Genomic DNA, 17,500 nt, shown 5'->3' on the forward strand with positions numbered 1-17,500 from the left:
CTGGGTATGGCCGCATTAGACAAAACTTTTGCCATGCATCCTTAGCCTATCTGATTTGTATTGAAATAATACATTTCCTCCATGGAAAAAAAAATCCAATTGAGACAACTTAAAATTAAATAGGCCTAAGCAAATGCATTCTGGAGTTGGCATTTAAGACTGGGGTAGCGCCTAATTGATATGTCGTCTGATCTAAGCCTATATCGTTATAACTTTCCGGTGGGTTTTAATTTCAAGTAAGGTGAATGTGATCTGTCAGTTTTCTTCGGGGAAAAACTCATTGCAAAACTTTTTGGACTCCAGCTGGTGTGCTACCAAACGGCAAAATTAAGACTTGCAATATTCCCAGATGACACGCCAGAGAAAGTGTGCCAAGAATGTAAACAGTAAATTGATATCAAACATGTTTGGCCCACAGGCAAAGTAGCGGTTCATTCATAAGGTGCAGTTCACCCACAACAACTACCCAAACTATGGCCCGGAAGAAAAGAAGAGGGGTAAATATTTGCGCTGTACATTTCCCATCATACTGTGTTCGTTATGGTACATTTCCGAGGATTAACTTAATTTGTTTTGTTGTTTTTGTTGCGCATTTATTTTAGATTATCGAGAAAAGACGAAGAGACAGGATAAATAACAGCTTATGTGAGTTGCGCCGACTTGTACCTACAGCATTTGAAAAACAGGTGAGTTGCAAAAAGTAGCAATATTTTTACGCACGCCTTTTTACATTTATTTTATAGCATTTCCGATTTTTAGATGCACTAAGCAAACCCAATGAATACCATATTAATTGGTTGAATGAAAACGTCTTCTTTTTATTCTTCAAAATAATTCACTTCCTTTTCATTTTCCACCTGTCTGCGTCTTCAGGGCTCCGCCAAATTGGAAAAGGCGGAAATACTGCAGATGACGGTGGATCACCTGAAGATGCTCCAAGCCACCGGCGGCAAAGGTAAGGAGTTAATTGGTTTTGGACAGAGTCGGCTAGCCGAGCGACGAGTCCCCCTCCCTTTGACAAGATTAAAGCAGTGGAAATCAATGCTAATGGCAGGATTGAACTCGTGGGAAAGCGCTGTCGGGACAAAAGAAGCACTTGACCCTGGGATTGTGTTTGCTTTCATAAACCCGTGGGAGGGGAGCGGCCGCATTCACTGGGCGCCCTGTCGAAGGGGGCGGTTGGGGCGGAGGGTGGCCGAGGTGGTGGTGGTATGTGTGTGTGTGTGTGTGTGTGTGTGTGTGTGTGTGTGTGTGTGTGTGTGTGTGTGTGTGTGTTTGGAGGGGGGGGGGTCTTGTTTGGGATTTCCAGAGAGTGTAAAACCAGTGCACTGGGGAGACAAAACAAACATGCAAACATCCCCGGTCACACACACACACACACACATATACACAAAACATTATGCCTTGGGCCCCCTGGGCTCCGAGAGTGATCTTAACAGCCAGAAGCCCGAGTGTTGGAGTGCTTAATCACTGCACTATCACAAACAGCTGTTGGGCCCATTAAAGCAGGACAGAGACAAGCCGTATTTATAGGTGCATGGCATTCATAACATCTCTCTTCTCTCATTCGTCTTCCTCCACGTTTTCGTTCCTTAATTTACACCTTCTGCATAGTCTCTTGCCGCCCCTTCCTCCTTACCCCTTACAGCATGGGTGGGGAACCTAAGGCTCGGGGGCCGTTTACTGCCCGTGAGGACGGTCTTATCCGGCCCCAGATAAAACTTTAGGGTAATGTTTTGCAGTTTCACATGAAATATGACATGTTTAGTAAAGCAATCTTAGAAATTATATTGGCAATACAATTAAATCATAGCCTATATATTGACGGTGGGGTCTGCTGTAAAGGTGGCTGCCTTCAATGTAGGCCTACACAGTAAAAAATGCAGTGTTAATTCAACACTTAGAGAGTATTCGGGGACCAAATAAACTCTAGAAGGTGTTAAATCGACTCTGTTAGTGTTGCATTAACACTGCAGTTTTTACTGTGTAAAGTGCAGGGGGAAATCCTGGAGGTATAGCTGCCGTCAATATAGGCCTAAAGTGCAGGGGGAAATCCTGGAGGTATAGCTGCCGTCAATATAGGCCTAAAGTGCAGGGGGAAATCCTGGTTTGTGTTCATAGTAGGGCCCTTGGAGGACTTCATAAAATTTGAAGTGGCCCTTCGAATAAAAAAGGTTCCTCATCCCTGCCTTACATGCTTCATCATTCTCAGAGGCTCTCTCCTCCATCCCCCTTCTCCTACGACCGGTTGACTCTTCTATCCTTTTCTCCATCTTTCCTCTCTATGAGATGTAATAACAGAGCAAATAGCTTTCCAGGTTTTTAATGTCCCATTCAACAACCGCAAGAGTGGTAGCCTACACATGCATGCAAAATGTCACTGGGTGGGTAGCCTAGAACCCAGCACTGGGATATAGACAGGGCCAGATTAAGATGGCCTGGGGCCCCTAGGCTACAGGTTGCTGTGGGGCCCCCAGAAGGCAAATTTCCCCACAAATGTACATAGATAGTGTCATAATTACGAGCTAGAGATTGAGGATAACATGTCTACCAACTGTATTGATAAAAACTATATATATTTTTTCAATATTGCATCTAGTCACAATTCAGCAATTTTTCACTTTTGGCCAATCAGGGGTCCCCCTGGAAGGTGGGGCCCCTATGCAGCCATATCTAGCCTGTGCATTAATACGGCCCTGGATATAGAGAGTGAACAATATGACAGTAGAAGGCACTGGCAGGAATGATTGAATTGCTGAAAACTAAAGGCCAAATACAGTGACAACTGTGGGAGAGTATAGTAACAGGTTGCCGGACAGATTGGTGGCTCATATTTGAATCCTCCGCCTTAACACATTTCTCAGCAAAATTAGGCGTTAGCATTAACACAAGGTACTGTATGCGTGATTGTGTGTGTGAGATGTAATGGGGAAAGTGACATTTGTATTTTTCTTGCGCTCCTCAGCAGGCTATTTCACTGAAACACCCTTTATTCTATTTCGTTCTCATCTTTGCGGGATATTCTAATATCAATAAAGGCTTTCTATCCTCTTCTCTTCTCTTCTCTTCTCTCCTCTTCTCTTCTCTTCTCTTCTATTCTATTTTAATCTCAGCAGACTATTTCTACGTCAGTTAAGATTTTCTATTCTACATATTCTATTCTACTATATTCTACTGTAATGGGCTATTTTGAGGTCGATAAAGACTTTCTATTCAATTCTATTCTATATCTCTATATCTCAGCAGGCTATTTCGATGCCCACGCGCTGGCCATGGACTTCATGAGCATCGGCTTCCGGGAGTGTCTGACGGAGGTTGCCCGCTACCTGAGCTCCGTGGAGGGCCTGGAGTCGGGCGACCCCCTGCGCGTGCGCCTGGTGTCCCACCTGAGCAGCTGCGCCTCCCAGCGGGAAGCGGCCGCCATGACCAGCTCCATGGCCCACCACCACCACCACCACCCGCACCCGCACCACCACCCGCACCACCCGGCCCAGGCCCTGCACCCCCACCACTGGGCTGCCGCCGCCGCTGCGGCCGCCCTCCACCCCATACCCGCCGCCGCCTTCCTCCAGAACGGACTGCCCACCTCCCCCTCGGAGGCCGTGGCCGCTGCCGCCTCGGCCAGGCTGTCGGAGGTCCCCACGCGGGGCTCGGCGCTGCTCTCGGCCCCTTCCTCCTTCTCCTCGCCCACCTCCTCTTCCATATCATCTTCCTCCTCCTCCTCGTCGACCACCACCCCCTCCTCCACTTCCTCCACCACCTCCTCCTCCTCCGCTGCACACTCCGACACCACGCTCAGGGCGCCCTCTACGGGCAGTGTGGCGCCCTGCGTGCCCCCGCAGATCTCCACCACCTCCCTGCTGTCGCTCTCGGCCACCGTGCACGCTGCTGCTGCGGCCGCCGCGGCCCAGACCTTTCCCCTGTCCTTCCCGGGGGGCTTCCCCATCTTCACGCCCAGCCTGACGGCCTCCTCGTCCAGCAGTGGCAGCCATGCGGCAGCGGCAGCAGTAGCAGCAGCGGCGGCAGCGGCAGCAGCACAGGCGCACAGCCCTTCCATATCTACCAGCACTTCCACATCACAACACACCAGCAGCAGTGGCGGTGGCGGAGGGGGTGGTAGCAAAAGCAGCAGCAGCAGCAGCAACAGCAGTGCCAGCAAACCGTATCGGCCTTGGGGGACTGAAGTGGGAGCTTTTTGAGCTTGTCGCTAGAGAGAGAGAGTGTTGTTGGTTGGTTACCCACCCACCCTTCCATCCATCCATCCACCCCCTACGTGCTTCACTTCATCGCTCGCTGAGAGCTTGGTGTGGTTGGAAAGCCCTCCGCACTTTGTAGATAAAGGATGATGGTCAGGATGTGGGACTGAAAAAAAACTGTTACTCATCGGTCTGAGATTTTTTTTTTGAAATCCAACGCCTGTGAACTTGTTTGTGTGTGTTTGTTTTGTTTTGTTCTGGTCTGCAAGTTTTTTTTTTCATCTTCTGACTGCTACATCAAAAATATCACTAAGTTGACCCCTGAGAACGGAATGAGAAAATCCCCTGATGTTTTTTTTTCCCCCTTTCACATCTTTCAAATGTGTCACACGCTACACAGGATGCATTTCAACCGCACTAAACTGGTTATATCACTGAAGAATATACTATTTGCATTGTTGGAGGTTTGAATTGTGAAAAGTTGTCTGTTTGCTTTTGCATTTGTTTGAGCGTTTCGGTGGACACAACTCTGCAGCGAAATTGTTTTTCCATGGCTGATGTTCTTGTGAGCACACAGCTTGTCACCAGTCCGTTTTTCACATCACGAAAAAGAACCCCCCTAATGTATTTTACTTTTTCAAGCTTGGCCAGATAGACTTTTAACTGTAGTCAGCAGCATTAAGTTGATAATACTAAGCACTCAGTCGTCTTGGATAGAGCGCAGGATTGTTGCACAATCTGCGTTGTGTTTTGAAGGAAAGGCAACGAAATATCTTACCAACAAACCAAAGTCTCTTTATGATAATCAGCTGAGTACATCATGAATCAATGCCGTGTGTGTGTGTGTGTTTTTTTATTGTAAACTAAATCATATGACTAACAAAAAAAGGAACGTTTGTAAATATGTATATGTTTGGGAAAGATAAAGTAGATTTTATATTGAAATTAGAAAAAAAACAAAAGTTTATATCGGTATGATGCACTTCAATCATTGCTGTTTCGGAAGGGACAGGAGCTTTTCCATCGAAAAAACACTAAATTTATAACATAACTTACAGACCCACAAATGAAATGTAAGCACTCTTTTTGTTACTGTTTTCCTCCAGTGTTTTTATTTTCCCTTTTCAATAACACTACTGTACTGTACTTTTTTTTTTTTAATAGTACCCATTTCTGTTAAATGTAACAGTTTTCTATGCAAACAAAAACCACTCCAGATGTCAATGATTAAATATGATGTTTTTTGAAAATTGTGGGCAGTTTGGAGCGCATCGTTCTTCTCTTTTTGCCTTCACCACATCTGAACAATTAAGCTGCCTCTGGAATGCCAAGAGGGCGAGGGGATGGTGGGCTGTAGAGGCCGACATATTGTCTGCTGAAGGAAATCATTTGCTGGTTCCTGTGTGTTGTTTAAATTATGCAACGAGAGAGAGAGAAAAGGAAAGAGAGAGAGAGAGAGAGAGAGAGATGGGGAACAGCTAGTGGGCCACAGAGAGAAACGGAGAGAGAGAGAGAGACAGAGACAGCGAGACAGAGAGAGAGAGATGGGGAACAGCTAGTGGGCCACACAAACAAATACAATTGTATCTGTCATTCTGGAATGTAAAAACGAAGACCATAAGAGAGGAGAGGAGAGGAGGGGGAGAGAAAAGTCTTCTCCCAGACGCTGTGTTTTCCTTTGAAAATTAAACTCAAGTCAGAAAGTTTTTCAGCAAAGTTTGCTTGTTTTCTCGGCAGCGTAAAAAAAACAAAGGCCACACCACCCGTGAAATGGTTGCGTTTTAGGTCTTGTAGAGCCGTGAATGGTTGTTTCACAAGATGTGCATGGTAGTTTGTTTTTTGTTTTTTTTGTTTTTTTAAATCAAGTCGATTATTACAAATATTATTCTGATTTAATACAGCCTTATCATTATTAAAATAATAGCAGAACCAGCCCAGTAGGCAGGGATGGAGTATGTTGGCATTTCAACTTTTTGCTCAAGCTTGTTTTGAAAATCCCAAGCTAAACCCTTCGTTTGGCAAGGTAGGTTGTGCGGCTGGACACACACACACACACACACACACACACACACACACACACACACACACACACACACACACACACACACACACACACACACACACACACACACACACACACACACACACACACACACACACACATACACATGCACACACACGCACGCACATGTACACACACACACACACACACACACACACACACACAGGATGATGGGCTCTGTCCGCACCGCCACCCCTCTAATGCAAGCGCGCCCTAATCCACTTTCTTTCTCCTCATGGGGGTCTGTTAGAAAGATTTACATTAGTAAATCACTGTCACACCATAGAATTCCTTAAGAGCAAAAAAAGTATCAGCATTTCCAAGTGAATGGGGGATTACTCCCCAATGCCGGCCGCCTGCCCATCGACAATCATGGGAACAGTGCTGCGCCGTAAATCCATCGGTTATCTGCTTTAGTCCGCCTGGTTCTCACGCCGGAGCCCTGGCTTTGAAGTGGCCGTCATAAATCAGGAGCACGCATGATCCAGCACACACACACACACACACCCCATCACCACCCATCATCACCCCCCGCCGTCCGCCAGAGTAGCCCCTCGCAGACACACACACGGGCGCACGCGCGTGCACACTGCACTTAACCCCCCCCCCATCACCAATCCCTTACAGACACACATATAGACGCACACACGTGCAGACATGCACACATACACACACACACACACACACACACAACACACACACACACACACACGCACACACACACACACACACACACACACACACACACACACACGCACGCACACGCACACACACACACACACACACACACACACACACACATAGGCACGTGCGCTCACGCACATGCACACGCACACACACACACACACACACACACACACACCAGACCCCAAAAGCCTTTCGTTCATGCCTCTGTGCTTCCACTCCTGACCTTTGAAGCATCATGGAGTCAGTGGTGTCAAAAGGCATTGATGCACCTTGGAAAACCATACTTTATGATTGACCGACAGTAGCTGATGTAGTCTTGGTAATTGCTAACACTACAGGGCCAATATTTTCCCCCAAAAATTTAACCAGTATCACCATTAATAATTGTTTAAGGATGCCCAGAGCAATTTAAACACATTTGTGTTATGAGATGGCAATATTCTGATAATTGCGGTAAAACCTCAATACTTCAGGACTATCGTTACTGTGAGATGCATATGGATTTTTATATATTATTTATTTATCTTTTATTTTGTGGGCATTTGTGGGTTGCTACCAAACGGAATCTCACTGTATTTATATAGTGACAATAAAAGCACTCTACTCTACTCTACTCTACCTACCAGGCCATTTAGGATCTGTTGCAATCCTGGGATGAAAATATGTGTATCATCTATATTAACCAACAGATAGACAAAAATGAAGTTCAAGGATGCTATCAGAGACCTCAAGGTTTGTAACACGTTTTCAATCTGCAAATTAAGTACTTGGCAATCTATTAACCTTACCTTGTGCTTATCGAAATGTAAAGACATCTTATCGCAAGTATAGGAGATACTGTATGTGCCCTCTGTGTTTGTTTTGTTGTCCATTCACCTGAGGTGATGATGTTTGTCACTTACTTTGCATGTGAATGACTTGAGCTGTATACACCGTGTCCTGTTATTATACAGTTATTATACAGTGTCCTGATAGTTGAATATCCAGCCATTTGTACTAATTAAGTTACATACCTGACATACTCTAGAGGGACAGTGGAATAAACATACAGAGAAAAGCTCCATGCAATTAGACTAACATTACACATTTATCAGCTTTTTGAACAGATCTTACTTTTTAATTATAATTCCATCTATAATAATAATTATACTGGAATATAAAATTGCAAAAAGAAAAAAAGGCTCCACATCTGGCTAAAGTACATACTCATTTGAAGTAGCATCATTTGGCACTGAAATTGGCCTCTGCATTTTTTTACATTACTGCTTTCCAACATGAGTAAAATAGGTGAGAGACACCCCCTTGTGGTGACACTTGAATAACACACGATATTATTTTGGGCAAATATTTTGGTGTGCTGTAAACTCATAGGCCTACAGTTTTATTCAATCTGGACACTTTAACTTGACCCACAAGACCAGCTTCTTTTCTCATTTGTAATGGTATTGTGTATGAGTTGTGGTAGGCTATAGCCTGTTATTTACCTGGCGGGGTATGGAAGTTCCAAATGGTGCGCCATGGTGTCGACTGCGTTTGAGCGCAAATTAAAAAAAATAAATAATAAAAATAAAAGGCAGCAAGCAACGTTTTGCGTTACGGGGGCATTAGATCCCATTCAGTTTTAGAATCACTAAATTTGATTATCTGAGGCCTGGGGCATATGTTCAGTGCGAGTAGGCTACAGCAAGACCCTCAGTCTGGATGTAGCATTGTTATTGTTTAGCTTGTGTTTATATATTTTTCCTCGGGTCGGAGAACCCCGTGGATCTTAGAATCTTAGTATGTATGTCACTGAAGTCTTTTTTACATGGTCTTGTGGACAAAGTATGGGCCAGTGTCTGATACCATGGCAATTTGGTTAGCCTGTTCATTTTGTCGTTTTGGGGAGCCCAGGGAAAATGCGGTAGCACATATTTCACACCATGGAGGTCAGTAAAAGTCCGTTTTTAAAATAGAGATGACTCAATATCGTGTAATAATCAGTAAAACTCCGGGCTTTGACGGGTTAAGGAAGGTTGCAAACTAGTTTGCGCTTTGACGCTTTGGACACCATGACGCACCGTTTGGAACGCTATGACGCACGTCATGTTTAATACGTGTCATAGTCAAATAACACACAGAACCTCTCCTATCGGTTCGGCATGAGTGGCTTAGTGGCTAGCGCGGTGGTCCACAGGGGTGGGAGACCCAGGTTCGAATCCGCCAGGGGGCAGTGTCCCCCGGTGCGGGTTCGAACAGCAAGGTGCAACTTACTGCAATCAACATGTGCTGTGACGGGGCACGCAAGTATGAATGCACACCGTGCGCCGATGGCCCGTGTCCAAACACGTTTTGCCTCCACACTGTAATTCCACATTTCTAATTTTTGAAAAGCACATCAACTCATTAATTGTACAATTACCCCCGCCCCATGCTTTGAAGACAGCAAAATTATTACAAGTGGCCCAAGAGCCGAAATAAACTTTACCTTGCCTATCTTACCTTAACTAAGTTGAAAGAATTCACTCCCCTCTTTAGGTCTATTTGCCTCTCCGTCAATTTCTGCCAGTCCTTACACCAGCTCGTCACCCAGGCCTACATTTATAGGGTTGCAGTCGTTGTTGATGAAGGCCCGGCCGCTTCTATTTCAAAACAACTCCCTGTGAAAAAACTACTAAAACGTGCATAGCACGGATGATGACGTATACGTAATACTGAGTAGGCCTAAAGATAAGCCGACGTGAAACATGCTTTTCCCTTTTATTTCTGAAATCTTCTACAAAACAGAAACAGAAACAAACTTGCTATTCACATGGGAAATAACATAACGACTGAATAATAATAGAAAACACTGACCGTTTGGAAATGTTCAATATTATATTGATGGTCAATATTGTTATTAGTAATATTCTACTACACTTTTTCTCAATTGGTTTTGTACATTTCCCACAACAGAATAATAATTCTCAAAAGTTTGTGTTCAATTGTGACTCTGCCGTTACCTGTGCACATGATAAAATCAGTTTCTCATTGTTTTCAGCAAATGCTTTTGTCCACCATGCACTGGTTGTGTAGGCTACAATTCTCAGTTGTTTCGTACGTTTTTCAATTGCTTTCCTGTCATATCATTCAAAAAGCATTGCCACTGAATACATGAAACTATCGCACGCCCCAAAACATTTAGGCCCTAGGTCATAGGCCTAGTATAGGCCTAAGTCTTGACATGCAAAATGATTTACCAAGCTGTCATAATGTGTTAAGCACTGTAAAATGTCCATTGGATTTTTGTCTATAAATGTGATCTGAATTGGTAAATTGCTCACAGGTAAATGTTGACTCTCTTTCATCGAAAGCTGCGCAGTAGAAGGGAAAGAGAAAACAGACATGCAATACAACAGGCACTGTACTGCATTATATGCCTCATGTGCCCTTTATTATTACACTCCACGCAAAATTACAATATTTCCCTAGAATTTCACAAGACAGCAAGTGCACTTCAGTGCACACAGTATCAGTGTATTTTTTTCAAATGTATTTTGCTTTACAGTTCTATATTTCTTTCACATGGTCCTGCAAGTAAAAATGAGTGGTAGAGGGCGCACTTTGACACCTCAACCAGAGTTGGCTATTTTTTCTTATTTTGCAATGAGAAAGCCTGTCAATAAATAGGTCGCACTCTATATATATCTAGTAGCCTAGTCTACAATCTTATCTGAGCAATATAATATAAAGTCGAATTTACAACATCTCCCATCCAATCTAAACAACATTTCACTTCAGAAAAGATCCTCAAGAGTGTAGGCCTACTATGACACATGACTAACCATTCTGCTGGCACTGACACGTTCATTGACACAAACACTTGGTTTTGAAAGACAAATTAAGGATTTTGTGCCAGAGACGCGGTTTTGCAGGTCATCCACGGTGTTTTGGCATTTGTTAAAGTTGTTTTGAGAATGAATATTATGTTTTGCAAATTGCGAGATTCGAGAAATGTACAAAACCAATTGAGAAATACTGTAATAACAAAGACTTCATACCTGGAGGTTTTGCCAGAGTGAAAGGATGTTAACCAATTGGAACTGGCCATTTCCATTATCCAATAGGAACGGACGTTTTCTTCTTCCGTGTCGAGGGCTCTGATCAAAACAAGGAAGTAGAGTAAAGATGAGCGCGAGCAGCGCTGCCAGAGTGGAAAGTAATAGTTACTTTATTGTACAAAATAGGGCTTATTGTACCAACTTAACGGCACAGAAACTAGTAAGTTACTAAAGGAATCCTATTTTCAGAATAGGAGTACCTTAAAATACTTACTCCCCTGTGCGATCATGCATAGCAGTTGAAGTTTGATCCAACGGGTAGCTTGCTATCAAGGTTTATCTACATTTTTCACCTCAATAATTATTATGAAGACATTCAGGTATCCTGCCCGACACGGTTATGCCGTAGAGGTGTCTCCCTTTCTATCTAGTAGGCTCGCATGTGCCACAGCACAGTATTATGGAATAGCTGGATGCGGGACGCTGCTTGTGCTTGAGCAAAGGGAAACTGACGTGTGTCTTGTAAGAAGGTAAGCCATCGCATGCTTTCTCAAATGTTTAGTCTAGTCCATATAATTAAAGCCCAGATATAACAGTACCAGACAATAATGAATGAAAAGAGTTAGCATAACCATGTACTCTGCCCTTGCAACAAAAGTCAACACAACTCTATACCGAGGGCGTTGAGTTGTCATACACTGCCTACAATTTCCCCATAGTTTTGACTGGAACGATGGGCTGTTCGATGTCACCTGGAGTGAAAATAATGAGCACGTGCTGGTGACAGGCGCAGGAGATGGTTCGATTCAACTGTGGGACACTGAGAACCCCCAAGGACCCCTACAGGTGTTGAAAGAGCACACTCAAGAGGTAAAGGAACACATGCTGTGTGTAAATGTGTGTGTGTTTTGTGTGAGTGAAGTCACATGGCTTAGCTCAAGGTGATGGAGAACATCAGTCAAATATAAAACAGAACAACGTAACAACAACCACAACAACAAAGTAGAGTTTTCAACACTAGTGCCCATATCCAGTTTGACCAGAAATGATGTCTCTGGAGTTACTCTATCCCCACAGTAACTGTAAGACTGTAAGTGTGCATTGCCTTGCCATCGCAATCGGTCACAGTGAAGGCCTCTGGGCGCTGGGCTATGTCTCTTGTGGGAATGTGCAGGTGGCAATATCCAAGGGGCAACTCTGGTGTGTCAGTTGCTGGCACCAGCCGTCATACTGTTGAAGAGCTTTTCTGGGATTTCTTGGCACATCTCTGTACTGTAACCCCCTACATCAGTAACAGGGCAAGTAAAGAATTCATGTAGCTCATTTAAAACAGTGAGAACTGGCCAACGTGCTACACAGTGTCAAACCAAGAGTGAAATTAAATAATAAAAACAAGCTAAACGCAAAACATAGTCAAGCAGGGAAAGCATACAATGCTGTACATAAGAGCATATTAGCACAGGAAGATACGGATATAGTGCAACATGATAACATGGCACAACAAAACATGAAGTGCAATATTAACAGGAGATATAAAAGATACAGGTGAAGGTAAAAAGAACGCAAAGGCAAAGGTGTACAAATGTGTTTTCTTCTGGATTTGAAAGTAGTGATTGTGGGAGACAGCAGATCTGATGGTCAGCAGCAGGTAAATCATTCCAGAGGCGTGGAAATGCCACAGACAGTACGTATAGGCCCTGCTAGATGCGTAAACACTCAGGTTAACCTCTGAATAAACCCAGGCTGGTTTGGCTGACACCAAAATTCATTCATTTGCATTAATGTGTTCTGAACCTAGCCTAGGCCCCGTAGAGAGTACTATGTACCCAGCGTGTTGGACCAGAAAGCAGTCCAGGATGGTGGAGACACTAGGTAGTCTGGAGCAATATCCAGTGAGAGATACCATTGAGGTTTCTGCCTAGTGTCTACGTGGTCCATCCACTTGATGCCAAGACATTGCTGTGTTTGCATGCTGGCAGCAGGACACTTGTGGATTGCAGTCAAAATATTGATATGGGAATTTTTCACCACACACACTTGGAGTGCTGTATCAATGCACTTAGGGGAAATGGGGCAGCCATGGCTCAGAGGTTAGAGCGCTGGCTTTTAGATGAGAGGGTTGTGGGTTCAAAGCGTACCCTTTACCAGCACCTTCATCCATGGCTGAAGTGCCCTTGAGAAGGCACCCAACCCCACATTGCTCTAGGGCAGGGGTCCCCAAACTAAGGCCCGGGGGCCGGATGCGGCCCGCCACGCCCCTTTGACTGGCCCTCCACCTCTCTGCACCTCACCATTTGAACTGGCCCAAAGAAGCAATCCTATCTTGTCTTGATAGTTTCTCATCTCACTGTAATATAAACAGGCCTACCATTTCTATTGTATCACTCATAAACTGTCAATCACCTTATTTTTCTAACCTTTCCTTGCTATTTTTACATGGTTATTAGAAATTAAAAGGAATACCTGTGGTATTTCAAATTGAAAAACATGTGAGGTACTCACTTCTTTTGCAAATCACTTGTAATGATGAAATATTTTATGCTAGAAATTATGGGTATAACAGGCAGTGGCCTAGTATAAAGCGCACATGATTGATCCCGGCCCTTGATCACAGTCAGGAACGATAATGTGGCCCCAGACTAAAAAGTTTGGGGACCCCTGCTCTAGGGCCTGTAACCAATACCCTGAAACCTAAATAGGTGTAAGTCGCTTTGGATACAAGTGTGAACTAAGTGTAATGTCGTGTAATGTAATGTAATGTGTAAGAAGCTCAATAAGAAATGGAGGTGCTAGTCGATGTAGTGCTTTGTATGTGAACAACAGGATTTTAAAGTCAGCACTTGCTTATACAGGCAACCAATAGAGGGAGGCTACAGTAAGTTGACTGAGATGTGTTCAAACGGTTCAAACAAAACCGTAGATGCAACGTTCTGCACTGCAATAGTTCAGTCTAGATGTAACAAATGCATTTAGGCTGGGGGAGTAAGCTTATGCTTGCTGTATGACTTAAACAATGCTTGCAATCATGTGCGACTGAGTGCACATACATGAAAAATTGCCATCATTAATATTTTCCATCATTATTTGACTCTACTGTGACCTCACCATGAAAGTTCGAAAGATCACCCCTTGTGGTAATATTGCACCATATGCATGCATCTGCGTACCTCTTGCCTGGTGTTGCACCACATGCAAAATTACCATAAAATATGTATGCCATAGAATATGCATGAAAAATTAAATTAGTATCTAAGAAGACACCAAAGTTTTTAACAATTTAGTTCTCATTGATGGTGCAGTTATCAGTGGTGAGAGACAAATGCACAGGGAGGTTGTTACATTTCTGTGGTCTCACTATGAAGAGTTAAGAAACTGGTATGAAACACTGTGAAACTCTGATTCATCCGCTTCAAGAAAAGGAGATTCAAACACGTCAATTTCTTGACTTTTGTCTCATACATGTATTCTTGTGAGTTCATGAAGTGGGAATCAGAGTTTTGTGAGATATGTTTGACCCAGCTAGAATAAACATTTACTGTCACTGACCACAGTATCCCTGTGAAGTCTACTTTTGATTTGGGTCCCAGTGCCCCTTTTGTGTGACTGCATATGATGATGGTGGACCGAATAGGCCTGTTATTTGATGTTCATGTACTCAGATACTGTGGGATATTTGACACCCTTCGTTCAGGTGTATGTATTTTATTCGAATGGTTGAATATGGTGGTGGTGGGCCACCTTATACGCCTGTTACCTGTTGTATGTGATGCTCATGTACAGTACATGGATATCATGATGTTTTTCACCCTTGCTTTAGGTGTACTCTGTGGACTGGAGTCAGACTCGGGGAGAGAGCCTGCTGGTATCAGGGTCATGGGACCACACGGCCAAAGTGGTGAGTTTCTAAATCTAAGCATTATATTAAGTCTTAATATAAGAGTTTAAAAAAAAATCCCTTATCTGCTTTTTATCCCCTGTTACACAGTGCACACTCACTTTGTTGTTCAGTTGTTTAAAATTCCTGCAGACTTGGGCATTATTAAAGGTTTGCTCAAGCATTTGCATGTTTTAATAATATACTTGCAGGGAGCCGTTATTTTGTTTTAAATGTGGTTGAAAGGTGATCAAATCGTGAATTTGAATGATAGCACAATGACCCAGCAGACACTGTACTCAGAACAGCAGGCAAAGGCACATCACACATTCATACATCTCTAAAGATGCACACTGTGCTGTAATGAAATGTAGACATAAAATGTGCAAATTGCATAGTGGAAGGGATTTAATGTCTGGGGCAGTTGTCCATTATGTGCAGCCAACTGAAGTAATCATTAAGTACGGTAGATGTTTAGTGGGTTTTGTCTTCAACCCTTCTGCTCTTTAATTTTTCCACTCAGTTCAAACTGGTTGCCATGGCTTTAGTGATCAAAACACTATGTGAAGAGTATGTATTTGTGTTGTGGCATAAGAATTTCATTTGTATTAGTCCAACAGCTAAGTTGGAAAACAATGCTGAATTGTGCACTTTACAATAAAAGAAGCTTAAAGCATTTGAAAAAAAGAGTCAGATATCGGCCCATCACAAATGTATAATTATATCGTTATATGTTGTGTTAAAACATAAGAATTTATTACTTACAAATGGATACTCATTCTGGAGAGCCTGACGACGTTATAACACTACTAAGTGATTTTGGTTACAATGTACTGTAATAGCAAAAACACATTAATGTTTGTGCGATGTGAAATGTCTGTTGTGATTTTCTTAAGAGTTGTGTTTGATGATTACTTAAATAGAATGCAACCTAATAAAATCTAGCTGGGTATGTCCTAGCCAGAAATTACCTTTATTAACTGAATATGTGGTCGAAATGTGAATAGATGTTTTCCTTGGACCGACTTATACTTATTGTGTGTGTGTGTGTGTGTGTGTGTGTGTGTTTGTGCGTGTGTGTGTGTGTGTTTGTGTGTGTGTGTGTATGCGCCTGTCTGCAGTGGGACCCTGAGCGTCTGCACTGTCTCTGTACCCTGCGGGGTCACGAGGGGGTCGTCTACAGCACCATCTGGTCGCCACACATCCCAGCATGCATTGCATCAGCATCAGGTACAGTACTGTGGGCTGGCTGTGGAGAGAGAAAGCTAATCAATGTCCAATTTGTCAGCGCTAGCAGTGACGGTGGGCGCATCTTCCGTCTCAACACTGATTGCAATTTTCCTAATGGCAGAATGAATGCTTAGACATAAATCACTCATGATATTGTTATTAACGTGAATTGTGTTTAAACAGGTATTGCCATTTCAGGCATGTACGTACACAGTACATGATAGGGACAGTGTTTAGGACATATGAACAATGTTTAGCCATGGACACATCTGTGATGCACATAACTGTTAAAACACAATGTGGATAAAACCGATCCAGATTAATGAGCTCACACACACACACACACACACACACACACACACACACACACACACACACACACACACACACACACACACACACACACACACACACACACACACACACACACACACACACACACACACACACACTATAAGGAAATAATGTCATACTGATGGTTAAACTGTTTTATTTCTCTCCCGGACCACTTGTTTTAACCATACTCATCAATGTGTGGCCACAAGTGGCAGCGCTTGACAATGCTTAGTTTAGCCACATGGTGTCGCTAAAGCAGTTTCTGCTTTCAGGAGTCATTTATTGATCGCTGTTCATTCAACTATTTCCTGGCCATAATGAGTCCTATTCATCAGCATAGTTTGCTACATCCACAAAAAAATGCTCAAATTGCTGCGCATGAGAAGTACAAAAACCCATCTAATTTCAATTAGCCATAACGCTGCTCTGTGTAGCACTTACCAAAACAACTTGTAGAAGACGCCATGAGGTTTAGCTTGACTAACTGATGGCAGCATGCAACACTACTTCCATGTAGGAATGGGTCTTTAAGGCCTAATCTTTTTTATTTGTTTGCCTTTTCAGAGGAGACGCACATATGTTAGTTAGCTTTACGACTCTAAAAAACAGTTTCACCATCAGTATGAAATTATTTCCTTATTGTGTGTGTGTGTGTGTGTGTGTGTGTGTGTGTGTGTGTGTGTGTGTGTGTGTGTGTGTGTGTGTGTGTGTGTGTGTGTGTGTGTGTGTGTGTGTGTGTGTGTGTGTGTGTGTGTGTGTGTGTGCGTGCGCGCGTGTGTGTGTGTGTGTGCGTGCGCGCGTGTGTGTGTGTGTGCGCGCACGCGTGTGTATGTGTGTGTGTGTGTGTGTGTGTGCGTGCGTGTGTATGCGAGAGAGTGAGAATGAAAGAGAGTGCATACACAATGTGTGTGTGCGCGTACGTGCATGTCGGAGAGAGAAAGAGAACGAGTCTCAGGGGGCTTTTCCATTACAGGGTCCATAGAGCGCTGTGTTCCACTAGAAAGCCAGCTGCCACTGCTGCTGCTGCTGCTGCTGCTGCCACTGCTGCTGCTCTCTGCACTGTGCTGATCTTATCTGGCTGTGACAGAGCCTACAG

General features: G+C 43.6%; 2 protein-coding genes across 2 annotated transcripts in view; both read left to right on the forward strand.

The window, feature by feature from the left end:
* Positions 1–5,440, forward strand: part of hey2 (hes-related family bHLH transcription factor with YRPW motif 2) — a 5,636-nt gene extending 196 nt beyond the window's left edge. Inside the window, exons 1-5 of the mRNA XM_063222375.1 lie at positions 1–4; positions 419–497; positions 603–686; positions 874–955; positions 3,244–5,440. The exon at positions 1–4 is cut by the window's left edge and continues 196 nt beyond it. Of these exons, the coding sequence (XP_063078445.1) occupies positions 1–4; positions 419–497; positions 603–686; positions 874–955; positions 3,244–4,199 (1,205 nt within the window). The 3' untranslated portion in view covers positions 4,200–5,440. The remainder of the gene's footprint in view (positions 5–418; positions 498–602; positions 687–873; positions 956–3,243) is intronic.
* Positions 5,441–11,080: 5,640 nt separating this feature from the next.
* Positions 11,081–17,500, forward strand: part of pex7 (peroxisomal biogenesis factor 7) — a 72,251-nt gene continuing 65,831 nt past the window's right edge. The window contains exons 1-4 of the mRNA XM_063222376.1: positions 11,081–11,494; positions 11,684–11,834; positions 14,782–14,859; positions 15,960–16,068. Coding sequence (XP_063078446.1) covers positions 11,331–11,494; positions 11,684–11,834; positions 14,782–14,859; positions 15,960–16,068 — 502 coding nt within the window. The 5' untranslated portion in view covers positions 11,081–11,330. The remainder of the gene's footprint in view (positions 11,495–11,683; positions 11,835–14,781; positions 14,860–15,959; positions 16,069–17,500) is intronic.

The sequence above is a fragment of the Engraulis encrasicolus genome, chromosome 18, assembly GCF_034702125.1.
Source record: "Engraulis encrasicolus isolate BLACKSEA-1 chromosome 18, IST_EnEncr_1.0, whole genome shotgun sequence".
NCBI classification, from domain to species: Eukaryota; Metazoa; Chordata; class Actinopteri; order Clupeiformes; family Engraulidae; genus Engraulis; species Engraulis encrasicolus.